General features: G+C 40.2%; 2 protein-coding genes across 3 annotated transcripts in view; one reads left to right on the top strand and one right to left on the bottom strand.

Moving 5' to 3' along the window:
• Positions 1–18,254, top strand: part of RRAGD (Ras related GTP binding D) — an 865,206-nt gene that overhangs the window by 624,269 nt on the left and 222,683 nt on the right. The window lies entirely within an intron of this gene.
• LOC122798281 (WD repeat-containing protein AAC3-like) overlaps positions 11,196–18,254 on the bottom strand; it is a 43,695-nt gene continuing 36,636 nt past the window's right edge. Inside the window, exon 2 of the mRNA XM_044067097.1 lies at positions 11,196–11,810. Within this exon, the coding sequence (XP_043923032.1) occupies positions 11,257–11,810 (554 nt within the window). The 3' untranslated portion in view covers positions 11,196–11,256. The remainder of the gene's footprint in view (positions 11,811–18,254) is intronic.

Genomic DNA, 18,254 nt, shown 5'->3' with positions numbered 1-18,254 from the left:
GATTCTAAGAATGCAGACAAGCAAACTTCTTTAAACAGTACCAGTGGCCATAGCCTAGGGAGAAGTATCAACAGAGGCATATACATACTGTAAACAATGAGTAGTGGCCTGTGCCGTAGAACAAATTAAAGTTATTCACTCACCATAACTATGCATCTGTGTTGGCCATTTTCATTTCTCCTCAATGTAAGGGTTACTGATCTGACCTCAGATCTGACTCGGCCACATAACACAGACTTAAGGATCCAATGATCGAGCTCCTCCCTGTACCCATAATGCCCCTGACAGGCCTACAGTACCTCAAACTGAGTTTGCTGCATTATAAGTCATAAAATAAAGTATGTGAAAGAAATAACAGTAAGCTAGTGGCCAAACCTAGAATGAAAGGTTCCAAAGTATCCATAAGATCACTCCAGAAGATGGCAGGAAGGGGGAAGAAGGGTGGGGAGTTGAGGAAGAATGAAAATAGGCAACACAGATGCATAGTTATGATGAGTGCCTAACTTTAATATCTGATGTTGTCCTTTTCATTCTTCCACAATATATAGAACAGAGTCCCCAGCTACTTGAATCTGGGTGGCCCACATGGAAGGATATTCTGGAGAACTGACGAACCAAAAGCAGCTCTGCTTCTAGAAGTCAAATCTAGTTTGTAATGAGTAATAAAGGTATGAACATTAGACCAGGTAACTGCTGCGCAGATGTTAACAATGGAAGGTCTAGACCAGAAGACAGAACTGGCCATGGATCTAGCTGAATGAGCTTTAGGGGGCTTTGATAGGGAGAGGCCTTGCTGACTGTATACAAAATAAATGCAATCAGTAATCCATTTTGCAAGGGTAACTTTAGAAACAGGTGATCCCAGACTGTTTGACAAGAAAGAAACAACTGGTATGTTTGCCTGAAATCCTTTGTCCTGTGTAGCCAAAAAAGTAGTTCTCTATGTACATCTAAAAGATGTAGTATGTACTCCACTTTATTTGAAAAGTTAGGGAAGAAGACAGGAAGGTGAATTGTTTGATATTCAATTCAGAGGCTACTGTAGGTAAACAGGATGGATTGGTTCATAAAATAACTCTGTCTTTGTAGAAAATAATGTAAGGAGGTTTGGATGGTAGAGTCTGGAGTTCAGAAATTCTTCTCGCAGATGTAATAGGTACTAGAAAAACTGTTTTCCAAGACAAAAATTTTAAATCAATTTTGGCCGCAGGTACAAAAGGTTACTGCATCAGCTCCTGGAGTACAGCTGTCAAATCCCACTGGAGGTCTGAATAAGAAGGCTTCTTTTAGAAAAGCCTTGCACAGTTTGGAAGAAGCTGAAGAGGAAGCTTTCTCGCCTAATGAAAATTTGATATGGCTGCTAATTGTACTTTTTTGTGGAAAAACTAGCATCTTCCAAGAAAATAGATGCTAAAAACTCCAGAAGTGAAGAAATAGGAACAGTAAAAGGATCAATTTCCTTTTTAAGGGTCCAAATTGAAAATCTTTTCCATTTACTCCAGGAAATCTTCATTGTAGAAGCTTTCTGGGAAGATAAAAATATATGACGAACTGGGGAGGAAAACCTGGCTGTCTAGATGTTAATGGAATTGGAGAAACCATGTGGTTAATTTGAGGCCTGGAATTTGAGATACTTCATCCCAGAGGAATGTGAGAGAAGGTCTGAACTGGGTTCACTATCCATGAAGGATAACAAAAATGAGACCAAAGGAAGGGGAACCACAGCTGGCAAGGCCAGAAGGGGGAAATGAAGATAACTGAGCTCTTCAGCCAACTGGCTTTCTGTAAAAATTTTAGAATTAGAGGTAACGGGATAAACTTAAAGGAGACCTGAGGGCCAGATGTGGACTAGAGCATCTTTTGGTGACTCTTCCTGATGAGGGATTAGAGCAAAATATCTGCTGCATTTGTTGTGGGGAGGCACAAAGAGATTGCAGCACAGTTGGCCCCAACAACGGAAAATCTTCTCCGCCACTGATTGATTGAGAGACCACTCACAAGATAACAAAATGGACCTGCTGAGTTTGTCTGCTAGTATTTTCGTGGAATGTGCATTGCCACTAGAAAGTGGATGGAGGAGATCTCACTGCCACGCTGTCATTGCCTCTCAACAAAAAGGGTTAGATCACACATGTTAGTTTGTATCGTAATAGTCCCTAGAGGGAGATTATCTTGAAAGGCCTGCAATGCTAATAAAAGTGGTCTCATCTCTAGGATACTGATATGCAAATTGGTCTCTTGGGGAGACCACATGCCTTGGACCGTCTGTCCCAAAAAACCCCACCACCACCATTAGAAGGTGTCTGTGTCCACTGTGGCCCCTGGAGGAGACAGAATAAAAAGACAGCCTCGGCAAATCTCATCCGACTGAATCCACCAGTGAAGATCATTTTTGCATACTTGAGTGAGTTTCATTGGGAAGGATAGAGGATGTTTCAGAATAGACCACTGAGCAGCTATAATCCATTGGAGAACAAGCATATAGAAACATGCCATAGGAACAAAGATTGTGGCCGCTGTCATGGAATATAGACGCTGAAGGACAAGTCTGTGTGGAGGAGTAGAATGGAGAGGACTTTGCTGTACCTGGAACTTGATTGTATACAAACAATGTGTAGGCAGAGTGGCAGTCTGACTTGCTGTGTTCAACTGGGCACCAGTGAACTCCATGCTCTCTACTGATTGTAATTCTGATTTGGAGATGTTGACTGAAATGCCTAGTGTTTGACAAAGTTGGAGCAAATAGTCACCGGGCTGTTCTAAGAGATGCCTGGTTGAGGCAGTGAGGAGCCAGTCATCTAGATATGGAAAAACTCAGAATCCCAGAAGTCTCAGGTGAGCTGCTACCACTGTCATACACTTGCTAAACACGCTTAGGGCTGTGGTGAGACCAAATGGCAGGGCTGTGAACTGATAGTGACTGGCTTCCAAAAGAAAGCATAGATATCTTCAGGACCATCTGTTCATCTTGATGTGATGGCAGGCATCCTGAAGATTGATTGAGCACATCCAGTCATCCTTGCACAAAAAAGACAGGAAGGCCTGAATCGTGACCATTTGAAACTTTGACTTCTTCACAAATTGATTCAAGTTGCTTAGATCCAAAATTTGTCTCAGGTCTGTTGTCTCCTTTGGCACTAAACAGAACCTTGAGTAAGATCCAAATCCTCTTTGGTTTAGTGGGACCTCCTGGATGACTCTTTTGACTAGCAGCTTTTGAGTCTCCTGAGCTGCAGCTTCCTTGTGACTGGGTGGGACATTGGGAAGCTTTCTGCTTTTGATAGGGGCAATCTAGAAAAATGGTGTAGAATAATCTCTGGATATTATTTGTAACACCCAAGAATCTTTTTTTATAGAAGCCCAGACATCTGGGTGCAATGACAAACAGCCCCGACTGCCTCCAGAGTTCAACAGTCAAGCAACCCTTCAGGGTCATTAAAAAGAGTCTATCTGGAAAGGAGTCTCTGCAGGCCTCCTCTGAAACAAGGATGGTGTCTTTCATTTGAACTCCCCCCTCTGCCCCTGGAGGAGTTGTCCCCATGTGGATCCTGAAAGGACCCTTGGGATTTATGGAACCACAATTTCTTGCCCCCTCTTTACCCCTGGGAAAAAGATCATTGAGGAGTAGAAAGGTGAATCCCTATGGCAGACAGAGTCTTTCCTTTCTGTTCACTGAGTGAAAGCATTTCTTTAACAGAAGGGCCAAACAAGGAGGTTCCATCAAAAGGAGCATTGATGAAAGTAAATTTGAAGGGTTCTGCAAAATCGCATAACTGCAACCAGCCATGTCTCCGGACAGCAGTCCCTGACCTGGCAGCCTGTGAGGTACCCTCTGCAATGTGGGATAGCACCCTAATGGATGGGTTGGAAATGGATAATAGAGTGGCCAGTTGTGAAGATGACCTCTTATAGTCCTCCACAGACATGGACTCCAAGAGGGATTTGGAGAGCTCCTTGGTCACATCCCTCTTCAGCCTCGTAAAGTGCACTAAATAATTAAGGAATTGTAAGGCAAAGGTCGCTGAAGCAAAAATGCATTTCCCGTATCAGTCCATTACCTTCAATTCTCTGTTGTGGGGGGTGGACAGAGGAGCTGCTCAGCTAGCTTGTTTTCTGTGACTGCTGCCACAACTGTGGCATCAAAAAGGACTCCTTTGCTCCAATGGGGTCTGTTCTTTGGTGGTGCCAAAAACTTGTCTGGACATTGGTGTACTACTTTGATAGAGTCCGGTCCTTCCATGCCTGGCAAGAGACTAGGTCAATAAGCTCATCAGCTAGGGGAGTCACCCAAGATATAGATGGGCCGGAACCAAAAACTTCCATAAACACTGACTCCTGTGGGGAGGTGGTATCTGAAGACCATCCACCCTTTTACTTAAGAATCTCTAGGATGTCTCCAAAAGGGATGTCATCGGTGGAGATCTGGGGGATTCTTCCCCTTCCTCAAAGTCAGTATCCTCTGTAATTTTCCTTAGGGGAATCTACATGCCTCCTCTTGCACGTTCTCTTCTGGAGAACCTCCTCGGTGGAGTAGGTCTAATGGGGTCAAAGCTTGAACCCACTGGGGGAAGAGATGAAGGATCCAAAGAAGATAGAGAGAAATTGGCTCTCTCGGACAAGAGAAAACCCTCTCCATCACCTCAAATGCAGACAGGCAGGCTGCACTGGGGCTGAAACCTCTGATGTAGTCACACCCAGACCCTGCCCAGATCTGTGCATTGAGGATGGAGTCAGACCAGTGCTATCTAGAGCCATAGCTCTAAAGGGCAAGAAAGGCTCTGACTGGAGTAGATTCTGTTCCCCTGGATCCATTGCCAGTGCTTTGGCTCCGAGACTCATCCCAATCTTTGGTTATAGGAGCAGAACCAGTGAGAGAAACTGTCAGAGTCAAAAATTTAATCGTCTTCGGATATGACACTGACATGAGACTGCATTTAAAGAGGAGGATCCATGGGCAGACAGGCTGAAATGGCTGATAAATTAACCTTGATAGAGAAGTAAGAAAGGCTATAGGATAGTAACTCACACAAATATTGTAAAACTAGGGAATAACTTGCCCTGAATGGTTGCTGGTTATGTTGTTGACACCAATTAGAAAACCTTTTCCATTTTCCAGTATATAATTTTCTAGTAGCAAGTTTTCTTGCCACCATTAGTACCTGCTACATATGCTCAGTAAAGAGGTGCCTAAAAGGAATTAAGACCATATCATACAGGCAGTCAAGTAAAGTTGATTGAGGTCAGGATGTATCAAACATCCCTGTCCTTTTTTGAGTAGATCTGTTCTGTGAGGAACATGTGGTAGTTGCCCCTGGCCATTTCCAAAAAAAGGGAGAACCACTGTTGCCAGGGCCAGAAGAGAGCCACCACAGATATTTTGGGGGATTCCTTTTGAAACTTCAGACGTACCATAGATATTAGTTGAACTGATGGAAAAGTATACAGGAACATTCCTATCCAAGGAAAGGATAAGGCATCTGTATTCCAGGTCTTCTTACACGGAGTCCTAGAACATAATCTTGCAAGTTGATTGTTCAGAGAAGAGGCAAAGTTGTCTACTTGAGGAATTCCCCACAGATGGAGTAAATCTTGGAAGACCTCAAATTTAGTTTTCATTTGTGAAGGTCTGCACTGGTCCTGCTCAACTTGTTTGTCACATAGTTATGTTGTGAAGGAATGAAGGATGCCTGTAGAGTAGGACTTTTCTTTGAAACTATAGCCCAAACTAACATGACTAGTCTGCAAAGGGGGTATAACCAGGATTCCCCTTGCTTGTTGCTGTACCACTTGACTGTGGTATTGTCTGTAACCACTTGAAGAGGTCCCAGGGGCCAAATGGTTCAGAGAGTTGCATGCCTTCACCAGGGCAAGCACCTCCTTGACATTTATGTCCTTGTGTCTGTCCTTGGTGTCCCACAACCCTTGCACTTTTATCCTTTCTAAAACTGCTCCCCAAGCAAAGTCCAAAGTATCTGCGATGAATGACTGCTTAGGAACAGAGAAAGAGAGACCTAAGTTTAGGGATCCCTGCTGTCTCTATCAAAAGATTTCAGTTCTGACAAACCCTAGCACTGGGATTTCACAAGATAAAGGGTGTTGATGATGGGACAAAAGAGATTTCAGATACCACTGTATCTTTCTCATGTGGAGTCTTGCCACTGGGATCATGATAATCATAGATGCCAAGAGACCCAAAATCCTGAGGTATTCCTTCGCAGTAACGGAAGTCTGAGTGGAAAGCCTTATCTGTTTTTCCTGTGGACGAAAAGCTCTTTGTACTGAAGTGTCTAGTTGGCAACCCAGGAACACAGTCCTGTGTGGAAGAGTCAAGAAACAATTTTGAAAGATCTTTTGGAGTCACAGCTTGTATAAGAGATGTCTCACCCAAGAGTGAGATTCCTGACACTTTGAAAAATACTCTGCAAAAATAAGCACGTCATTTAAATATGGAAAAATGTGGATACCGTGTAGTCTGAAAGGAGCTATAACTGGAGCTAGACACTTTGTGAACATTGTTGGTGCAGTGGATCATCCATACAGTAAAGTAGAGAACTGATGATGTGATCCAGACAAAACAACTGAAGAAACATCTGAAGTATGGATGAATAGGGATGTGATGATAAGCATCTTTTAAGTCTAATGTTGCCAGGAATTTTGGAAGAGAAAGAAGAACACCTTGTGAAGTGACATCATTTTGAGTTTGAGCACTATCACAAACTGGTTTAGGAAAGAAAAATCCAGAAATGGAATCAGTGAATTTTCATTCTTTGGCACTAGGAACATCCTTGAATAAAAACTCTTTCCCACCTGGGAAGGAGGAACTGGTTCTGTCAGTCCTTGGGAGAGCATGTGATGAAGAACCAGTGGAAACAAAAGGATCTGATCTGGAGAATGAGGAATGATCCTCCTGGAAGGATAAATTTCCTCCCACTGCCATCTCTTACCTTGATGAATGATTTTCAGTACCCATTTGTCTGACACTATTTGTTCCAAAGAGAAAAATGGAGGTTCATACTTTCTGGAATAAAAAAAGAGTTAGGGTGGGTGGGATTCACAAGGTCTCTTGAATAGTTTTTCAGACTTGTTGGATTATCCTTAGTTTTCTTGGGCTTTTTTTTTGGAAGCCCCTTGCCATTTCTACTTAACCTTAATCGTCTGTTACCTGTGTTTTGTTCATACAGTTTATTCTGTTTTTGCCAAAATTGGATGAGATAGAAAACCTCTTAGAAAAATTTGAAAAAGAGGGCTGAAAAATCTTAAGAGATTCCCTGGATCATCTTGCTCCTTTCATTATACTGTTTGTTCACCCCTGCATCAGAAGTGCCAAAACACTAAATTTCTATCCAAGAGAGAATTTATAATCTCATTTTTAACATCATCTGGGAGATTGTGATAAAAGAGCCATGCAAACCTCCTCTTTCAAACAATACCTGTGGCCAAAGCCATGGAAAAAGTATCAATGGAGTTATACGCACGCTGTAAAGAATGAGCAGTGACCTGTGCAATAGAGTAAATTAAATTATTTAAAGCAGATTTTCCTCACAGAAAGAAACTGCAGGTAAAACATTCTTCAGACATTAGCATTTTGTGAGAACAAACTTTTAACATATGAGCCTTAACAATTCAAAATTCTGAAAATCAAAGTTGCTGAAGTGCACATTTTCCCTGTACCTAGCAGTATACATTTTCCCTGTACCTAGCAATAATTCCCCCATCACTATCAGAAAGAGTAGGACTGGAATTAACTAAGTGCTTCGCAGCAGTGGGCTTAACAAAAGCTATCGCTGCTGGGTCAGGTTTAGGAATAGTGTATAAAAATTTAAAAGACAAGGAGCTTTATACATCCTGCCTGCCTTTTGAGGGGCAGCTGGCTGACTATCAGGAAGACTGCAGGCAGTAAAACACACACACACACACACACACACACACACACACACACACACACACACACACACACACACACACACACACTCACATCCATTAAGCAGACAGAGCAGGAGGAATGGGTGTGGGTTCTGGAATGTCATTCTATAACCACTACTAGTATTTTCTGTGGGACTGAGAAACCTCATTGTTCTCCCACTGAAAACACTGGCACATTCTAGCAATAGTCTCAGAGGAAGAATAACATCCACAAAGAGAATCAGAAAATGAGCTATCCTCTGAGTCTCCATCAGAAATCTGAGGGAAAAACGGTATCCTTGCATGCACCTTCCTGTTCAGATTCAGAATCGTGAATCTCTTCAATAAAAGAGGAATCTTTCTTTTTTTTACCAGAAACTGCTTCACAAGAAAGATCAATAGCCTAAATTAAACCCCAAGACAGACCCAGTAAACTACTCCTATCCAAATAAAGTTGAGGAGGAGCAGGTACTTGCTTGATTTTCTGCTTCTTTTTGACTTGAAAAAATGGGGCTAACCAAGTTACTAATTGCAGCAGCAGTTTCTCCAGAGGCAGGCACAAAATAGTTCCCTATTCCCTCTCACAAGAGTGACAGGAATGTCTGTCTTTTGCCCACTGAGGGAACCCCCCAACAGCTGCAGAGGGCTTGGCTAACCCATGGTCCATAGTGGCTGTACATGGTACACTAGACAGATACTGGATAAAAGATGAATGGTCTGAAATACAACAAATGGCTATGGCAGAGTCACCCACCAGCATCTGAGGTAAATTGTTACTCTGCTGTGGAGGTAAGGGCTGTTTGCTTAATTTTTTACTTTTCTGACTGGAAGAAGGACCAGACCTGGCACTTGTAGTCTATTCCATGGTGAACTCAAAAGTGGTGCCTCTTTCCCAGTGAAGACAAGCAGTGGTTGCCAGAAAACAGTGCCAGTCCACAAAACTTACTTTTTTGACCAGAAAAGACAGTAAAACACTCTTTAAAACACAATGCTAGCACCACAAAACCAGAATAAACACTATTTCTTCACAGAAAAAAAATTGTTTTCAATTACTCTACACCACTTTTAAATAGAGAGAAAAATAAAACAAGTGCTCCAATTAAAAGTACATTACATTCTTGAGACAGTCTAGTTTAAAATAACTTTCCTGAGGAGGAGAGTAATAAAACATCAACAACATTAAGTAAATGGAAGTTTTTTTTAAAGGGAACTTATCTACCCAGCAAAGGAAAGCACAAGCCAACCACTGATCCTTCCAAACCTCAGAGGAGCGTACTCTTCAGCGCTGAATGGCTTTGTACCCAAACTTGTCTTTTAGTCAGCTAAGCTGGAGCTGCTTGACAGTTTTGTTGTGTGGAAGGTGCCCTGAAGCTTTGGAAGTTGGTTGACTCATATCCTTGGCATGATATAACCCAAATAGCTAAGGCTACTGCAGCAGTGATCAATTGGATGAACACAAAACCTTTCTCAAATCTAAATGGACTACATCAACTGTTATTCTCTTTTTCTTTCTGAGTGCCTCACTGACTGATTCACAAAACTCAGGTAAGTTATATAAACAAGAACTGTCTCAACATCTGTAGATTTATATCCATTCAACAACTGTGAGAAGAATTTCTACCAGTGAAAATAATGAATGCCCATCAGCTGATTTACTGAGTGCTGCAGTGATACTGACTGGTATGTACATATCAAAACTGTCTTTTACTTGCATCCTTCCAGAAGTCAGACATAAAACAGTTTGGGAGACTTAAATTTAATATGTAGTAGAATCAATAAATGAAATTTTGATTTTTAAAAAAAACTTCTCAAAATAAAGTCTAAACTTTTGTTGAATCCATTGCATGTTGTAAGGCATTGGTTATAGGAGACGTAATAATCGGGCGAGATTCGTTGATCATTTCAGCTGTTTACCAAACCACAAGCTATTGCTGAAGAAAATGAGGAAATTTGCCTTTTGTAAATTAGCAAATTTTGTGACTCAGTAAAGTTTGGCACAAACACACTTTCAGTTTCATATTACCCTCATACAGAATTGAAATAGTTTAGACTTATGAGGATTTTTTCAACAGTTTTTAATGCCTTTTAGAAACAGCAGTCTTAGTCGGTAGCCATCTAATTAAATCTTTAAACCTTACCTTATTATATTTATTAGGATATCTGCAATAAATGGCATGTGTATGTCCATTTTTGTTTGTTTATTAGTACCATTTTTTCAATGAACAGTTGTCTTTTTTGGTTTTATTATGAGAGTTAGGTTTAGCAGACTTCAGGTGAAATAATTCAGCAGTGTATGACATGCATTATAAAATAAGCACTGTCTGAATTTTTACAGATGTTTATATAAAAAATGTTAACATTGTTTAGCAATGAGTTTAAGTAAAATAACAGCATGAGCAACAACTTAAAGGAAACTTCATGGTAGTGTCATAGTGTATGCTCACACTTAAATGTGACTCACAAAGTTGTAAATAAGGGCATAAATATATATTTAATGTATTGTGAGCTGTACACTAAAGGATAGTACAGTAGCACTAGTATAGCAAGTTTAAATAGCACATTTTGACAGTCAGGTACTCAAGTAATGTTTATGACATACTGTATATATAAGAAAGCAAGTCAGTATCCATGCATGTATGACTGCATACTAATAAAACCCTGAAATATAGATGCTAAAACAATGTGCAGTCACAAGCACAAAAATATTTTAAGTATATATTACACCCAGGCACACAAGTACCCCATGCAATACATCAGTTATTGAAAAAAAAACAGCACTTTAAACTTAAGGAACATGGTTAAAGCCCTGTATATCAGGATGGAAGGCAGGCAGTGACTGTCTACTTTTAAACATCTAGCTTGGCATTTCAGCATATTATTTACCATTAGGAAAGGAAGGACCCATATGTCTATCCAAATAACAGTGTATCCCATACCTGCAGGCTGTCTGTGTTATCCTGTTGTCTAACAGATGTGTCAGACCATTCAGCTATCATGAGAATGTGTCACAGATTGAACATGGCTCCCCATCATCCCATTGCCATGTTAAAGCACGGCACTTTTATGTCAGTATCATTGGAACTTTTCATAGGTTTTAACATCATAGACCGTTCCCCCACAACATTTTGTCTTGAGTGGTCACTGTACTTATTTACACATGCAATATGGTGATTCAGCTTAAAATACACACACACACACACACACACATACATATATATATATATATATATATATATATATATATATATATATATATATATATACGTATATACATATACACATGTGTACATATATAAAGAGCTATCAGAAAATGCCAATTTTGGGAAATAAAGATGAGAAAAAGTCTTGTAAAGACTATTTGTTTCTTTTGGACTCTGTGCCTGCATCCAGTTGAGAAGTAGCTGCTCCTTCACCATCAAAAGAAGCTTCCGGATTTGTAGACCCTCCACCAAGTTCTACAGAGGAAAAGGGTTGGGAATAAGGTTGACTTTGTCCAAGGATACATTCCACAAGCTTATTGTGGCACATCACTAAATCAGACAGTAAACCTACCAACTGGCCCTGAAACTCCAGAAACTTAGCAGGTAGGATGAAGTTATTTGAATCCATCTCTCCCTCACTTGCTCTATCCATTGGCAAGTATTGATTGGAGCCACCCATCAAATTCGCAGAATGATGGATATGTTGGCAAATTTGCACTAGCTGCTCATGGATAGGACTGAAAATACGATCCATGGCCACTTCCACCTCCTGCCGTATAGCAGCCTGGACCTCCTTGTAGGCTTCTTGGTACTGCTGGCCCTGCTGATTATGTTGCTGATCTGCTGCCTCTGTATCCTGCTGTATATCAGTCAGGATCTCTTCATGGGGCTCCTGCTTTTGCTGCTGCTGCTGATTGCACTGTTGTTCTGCAATAAACAAGCATCAAGAGACAGTAACTAAGAAGGCTCAGCATATTACATCATACAATCAAAATAACAGGGTAGTTTTAGTTCTTTTAGCTATCAGTTAACCAGAAAGTGTATTGGTCCGAAGACCATTTTTAGACACAAACTGAGGCTGATATAATTTCACACAGATTTGGTTATATAACTGCTTACAAAAATGCTTCTTACGCAAATTTAAAGAAAATATCTGATACAAGTTGTACAATTCTGAAAAAAAGAGTACAATCAGTATTTCCTGCAGTAGAGAATCTGAGAAATATTTTTGCAAATTAACTCAAAACTGAGGAATTTCAAAATCATAGCCATAAGCAGGTAAGATACTCTTCCCAGTAATGTCTGAGGGTGAACTGTTGCAGAAGAAGTTTAGATCCCTAGATTGAGTATTTCTAACGCCATTTGACATACTAATGTTCATTAAATCCATCAGTACTGGGTTGGAGGATGCTTTGTTTTCCAGACACAGACCACCTTTTAACAGTCTGTAGGATACCAAATATTATGAAAGGGCTTTGAGTCAGTCCATGTAGGACATATTGGCCTTGTGCCCTTTTAGTAATGTATCTCTGTGGGTTTTCATTTGTTGCATGTGTCTGGACAGATACATTCCAAAGGGGGTATTATAGTCAATGACTGGCCTATTGTGGACTGATTAAAGTGGGATAATGACATCCCTAGATCTAGACACAATAACTTTGTTTATAAGCAACATGTGCAACATAAAAGGACTTTCTTATGATAATGGGCACATTGGTTGAAAGTAAATTTAGAGCTGAATTTATTGGCCAGTAGGTTGTCTATATCTTCAGCTTCAGTGAGGGTAACATCATTCACAATCAGCTCAGTGCATTGCTTTGTGTTTTTTTTTCTTAGTGGTATAAACATAACTGAAAAAGGCCTTGTGGTTGTCTTTGGCTTGGGTAGCTATTTTAACGTCAAACTAAGTTTTGGTGGATTTCATTAAGCTCCTGAGTTGCTTGTTTACTTTTGGTCAAAACTTTATTCCTTTTATTGTAAAGCTTGTTGATGTTATGGTTCTACCTATCGGTTTGCTTCTGGGATTTCCACAGCATTTGTTTCTACAGGGTACAGCTGCAACTATGCAGCTGTTTACATGTTGGTATAGTGTTGTGGTATATGTTTCCATGTATTCAGCTGCATCTATGCAACTGTTTACATGTTGGTGTAGTGTTGTGGTGTATGTTTCCATGTATTCAGTGGAGTTAACTGGGTTTGGTGGGCATTTGAAGCTTGTCAATGTATCACTTAAGAGTAGATAGTTTGTCTTAGAGTTATTTCTAAAGATACCTTGAGTGCAAGAAATCTCTAATTCCAGTGTTATTTCGTAAGAGATGGTTTTATGATCAGATCTAACAAGTGACAAAAGATATGCAACAGATGGTGCAAGGTGCTCCCATATTAGTAAGAACAATATCCAAAATGTTGCTTCCCTGTAGTGGGTACTCTAATTATTCCAGGGTGTTTGTATTTACAGAGTCCAGGAATCTCTGTGCTTATGCACCAGTGGTGGTGTAGGTTTCCCAATCTATAGTTTGATAGTTTAGGTCACCTAGGAAAATGGTTTTGGGTTTAATACTGGGTGATTCTAGTTTCTGTAGATAAGTGTTGTGGCTTTCTTGAGTTATAGAGAAAGTTCTATAGCTAGCTAAAATATGGTTTAGGACCTTTCTAATGGTTATTTGACCATGAAGAAGCTCTAGTGCATCATATCACCCTTGATGTGAGTGTCTTCTGGATGGAGATTGAGACACCTCCTTCCTCCCCCCCCTCCCTCTTCTGCAGTACCTGGTCTAAATGTTTGGAAGGCATTGTAGCCCCGCACAGCCAGAATACTGCTCGCCATTTTCAATTATGTCTCAGTCAAAACACAGACATCAGTATCCTCCAGGATGAGAGGGGCTTATAGAGAGTGGAGTGTCTTGTTTTAGGCTCTTAGCATTGATCAGTAACACCTTTATATTTTCCTTTGCTTGTTTCATTATGTTGGTATGATTATCTGGTTGGCATTGCCAAAAAAAAAGCACTACAGGGCTGGACAATGTCTTTGCCAATAATCAAAGACAGAAGTAGGCCACCCCTGGTGAAGCAACATGGTCTGTCGATCATATCCTCCTAGGCTGATAAATATTGGACCACCTTTGAATGATACCAATAACTAAGCCAATTATTGAAGGCAATTATTCTGTGCTCATGTTGAGACATCATCTTTGGAGAAGGTGGAATGATGCTCAGTGTTAGGATGATATCTGTCTGGACCTGTTTTATACACATAGTCTATGAGCTCCATCATGTCTCTAGTCATAAAGGCCAGGGAGATGCACCTCAAGTCATTGATATCAGCATGAACTATAACAGAGTCATACTGGTACTTATTGTTCAAGGACTTTGGGACTCTGTGGTAGGTGAGGAGGTAGGCTTAAATTGCTGTGTGTGCTTTGCACTTGTGATGTGTTTTGGAGGCTTTTGCTATTAGGCAAGTTTATCTTCAAAACTTCAGCATATGATGAATTATGTGGAATGTGATGGCCTTGGTAAGGTGTGTATGGTGTACTGCTGACAAATCGGGATCATTAAACAGATACTGCTGCAAGACTGTCGTAAAGCAGGTGCTGCAGTAAAAGTCTCCCATATAAGACTTAAAAATCTCAATTTCTCTCTTTAATAAAAAGGTAAATATATTATTTCATGTTTTGGAGAGTGATTCATTAGTCAGTATGCTATGTTCCTTTTTAAGCTACCTTAGAAACCCCAAAATGGAACCTATTTCTTATTATGGCAGTTTGCCAGACATATTTTGGTAGTTGACCACAGGATACTGTGAATTCCGTAGATTTGAATGAGTTATTTTTTTCCACTGATTTCCAAGTGAAGCATTTTTTTCTGTGACAGGGCTTGTAGAGTTAATTGTCTATACTCTGATAAACAAATATAAATAAGTAAGTAAATAAATAAATAAATAAATGCATAAATAAAACAAAGATTAGTTACCTGTGACACAGATTATCTGAAGGGTGTCATTCATTGCATCATCAGTTAATAGGTGAGACTAGAGCATAGATGGACAAAGTATATTGCCAAGACTGCCTGGAATGGCAAGAGTTTCTCCTGCACTAAGTTTGCTAATTCTTTTTAGACTGCCAGCAAGAGGTTGAGAATGTTCTTTGTTTTCTCATCAAAACAATCAAATGCCTTTCTTGAGTGCCACCATTGGGTAGATTTCCATATGAAACATCATTGAAGACAATTAGTTTCAAAGATTCACCCTGCCCCAGGGGTTGATATTTTAGAACAGATTTCTTGAACAGCCTTTCTTGTTTCATGTAAAGTCTGTACAGTGGCATATTCTATGCTGGATACCAAACAGGAGTTGTCAAATATGACATCTGGTCAGCTTTGCCAGGGAATTTGTCCTGTTTCTACCCTAAGTTATTCTACCACAGTTGTGGTGGAAGGAGGCATCCCAACACACTACCCTTAATGGTTCCACAACAGCAGAATGAAAATGTTAGGTACCAGCACCATTCCATCAATTGTAACCAAGTTCAGTTCCTTATAAAAATGGCCATATCTTCACAGCCAGCTTGAAGGGTAGCTTTCAGTTAGGGGTTAACTGAAGTAGCAAAGCTTTGTGAGCTACCCTTTACAAAGTTAACCACATTCTAAACAACAGAGGAGTAGCTAGGCCATTTGGAGCCTAGGGCAATACCCTCATTTGGCACCTGATAGTACACACAAGCACCAAATGCCATCAAAATGAAACATCCTCCCTCGGCAATCTGTCCAAGTATGCACAAGCACCAAATGCCATCAAAATGAAACACCCCCAACAACCCCTTCAGCAGCCTGTCCAAGCATATACAAACACCAAATGCCATCAAAATTAAATATTTTCTCCAATGGGCCCCTTCAGTAGTCTGTCTATGTATGCACAAGCAACAAATGAAATGTTTCCCTAAAGAGCTCTTCATTAGTCTGTCAATGAAGTATGCGCAAACACCAAAATGAAACACCCCCATGACCCCTTCAGTACTAGTCTGTCAATGGCTGTATGCCCACAAGCACCAAAATGAAACATTTACCCAAACAACTCCTTCAGTAGTTTTACTTTGTCCATATATGCACCATACAAGCATTCCAGTGGCAGTAATAGCAGAATGAAACAGTTTTCCCAACAATCCCTCCAGCAGTGTACCCATTGCATGCACCGTGACTGTGCTTCTTACTTCAGTTCAGACTTATTCAATATTCACAGTCTTGTTTTTTTTCTCTGCCCAGCCTGTCAGCTTGCTCCACCTTTCTGCTGCTTGTCTGTCCCTGGTCTCACTGAATTCAGTTTAGATAACTCTTAAAAAAAATGCGCCCATAATGAGGTGAGAGATATGTTTTTGTTAACAGAAATCGCTCACTGTGGGCACCAAAGATATAGCTCACAGACAGCCTTTACTGTACCGCGGCACCAACCCCTTTACTTGCACAGCCAGTCAAAGGTCTTATTTGGATATACAAGAACATGTGAGTGGGAGCGGAGGCACACAGGAGCATCTCAGACATCCATTTAGGACGTAGGTGTGTTGTTTCCCTTAAAGGAAACATTTTTAAAAAATTACAGTTTTATTTCTTTTTTCCTTTTTTTTTTGAGATAGGACATGAAAATTGTGCCCTGGACAAGACAGCACTCGGGGCAATTTCCCAGTCCCCCCCATCCTAGCTATGCTACTGGTAAACAAATACACCTACCTAGTAGAGATACGTAATTGAAAAAACATTGTTTCTTTAAAAATACCATCTTTCCAGGTCTGTATCTCATCCTATTTTGTTGATTCAAACAGTATGTCCTCAGTCAGGAGTACATCATGTTTCAAATGAGAATCAAAGGGCTGCATCTGACCAGATTCATAATCAGTATGAACATCCTGTACATGCACCCCTTCAATAAACCCTTCTGTGCCAGAAGTTATCAGTTGGGTGGGAAAAATCAACTTACACCAGCTCAAGTGTCTTCGTTCGGTTTACTAGCCTGTCCTAAGATATCAGTTGCATATTGTATAACCTTTTCACTGCCCGTAAAACTTACAGTTTGATTTATTTTGAGATTGAAGCTACTATCTTGTTACAACACATATGCCTGTTTCATTCTATTGGTACCAAATTCTTCCTTACCCACTTTGACATTCAGTTCTTCTGCTTTTCTATTTTCTTCATTCTTTCACCTCATTGTTGTTATTTTTGTTGATGTTTTGGTTCTTTGCTTCAGGCTTGACTTTATAATGCCTGGAATTATGCACCCTTACACAAGCATTGCTATTTCTCACAAATACCACAACTTCATAATAGCTAATGATGTCTGTGGATCCTTTCCACTCTGCAAAGTCAGTCCCTTTGTAGTGTACATTGTCTTCAGTTTCAAATGTTTCATTTGTGGTACAAAGTTGTTTCTGTACTGCCCACTGAATTCTCTCTTGCCATTCACTCTCAGCAGATGCTGTCTGTGATGCATGGTCTGCCATTGCCGTGCTCCATGTGGTCTGTCCTAGAACAGGCAATTAATCAGTCAGAACAGAAGGAAGATTTGTGTTCTGCCCAAACACATGCCGATATGGATTATAGCCACAGACATTCTGCATTGTATGATTTTGTCAACAGACCCCAAGCTAATGCCATTTCTCAGTCATAGCCACTATTACTGTTCACATTTAGCATTACTTCTGTTAGAGTCTGTGTCTTCTTGGAGCCCAGTTGCTCCAAGGACTGTATGCTACCATGGTCACTGTTTCAGTACTGAAGATCTTTGCCGTATCTCTAATTACATCATGTTCTTTAACATTATTACTGAATAACTTCTGTTGTGGACCATTCTTGCATATCTAGCAATGAATATGTTTCTTTGCAATGTATGAAAGTATCTAAAACAAATAAATTAAGCATTGATATAAATATACTAAGTGCTAGCTAGATTCAAGTTCATGTAAATCCACAGCAATTGTCTCATTGCACACTGAGGCCAGAGGTATGACAACAATGGGCCAAAGTTTAGGTCTGCTATATTTTAAGGCAAACACCACAATTATCAACAGTCTGCTCAACAAAAAGAAATATATTACTTGTTTCCTGAGCTACAAAGTAGTTTCTATAGTTTGTCCACAGAAGCATGTCAAAACTAACGATGCAGTTTCTTTAAAGCTCTCTGTTTCTTCTTTCTGGTTGTGTTCTTTAAAACTGTGAAAACCCTGTTCTCACAATGACTGTCAGTAGGGTCTTTATCTAAAATGCTGACATAATGTGCAGAACAAAAGCTAGTGAATTTAAGAGTCACTGGTTGTTTAAGCATAACTGCTTTATCATTTTCCGTGTTCTGGCCAGTTCTTGCCCTTTTTAAGGATATCTTAT

The sequence above is a fragment of the Protopterus annectens genome, chromosome 1.part0 (genome assembly GCF_019279795.1).
Source record: "Protopterus annectens isolate FY-2018-M chromosome 1.part0, PAN1.0, whole genome shotgun sequence".
NCBI lineage: Eukaryota > Metazoa > Chordata > Ceratodontiformes > Protopteridae > Protopterus > Protopterus annectens.
Note: the sequence above shows the minus strand (reverse complement) of the source record. Positions and strands in the feature narration are given on the sequence as shown.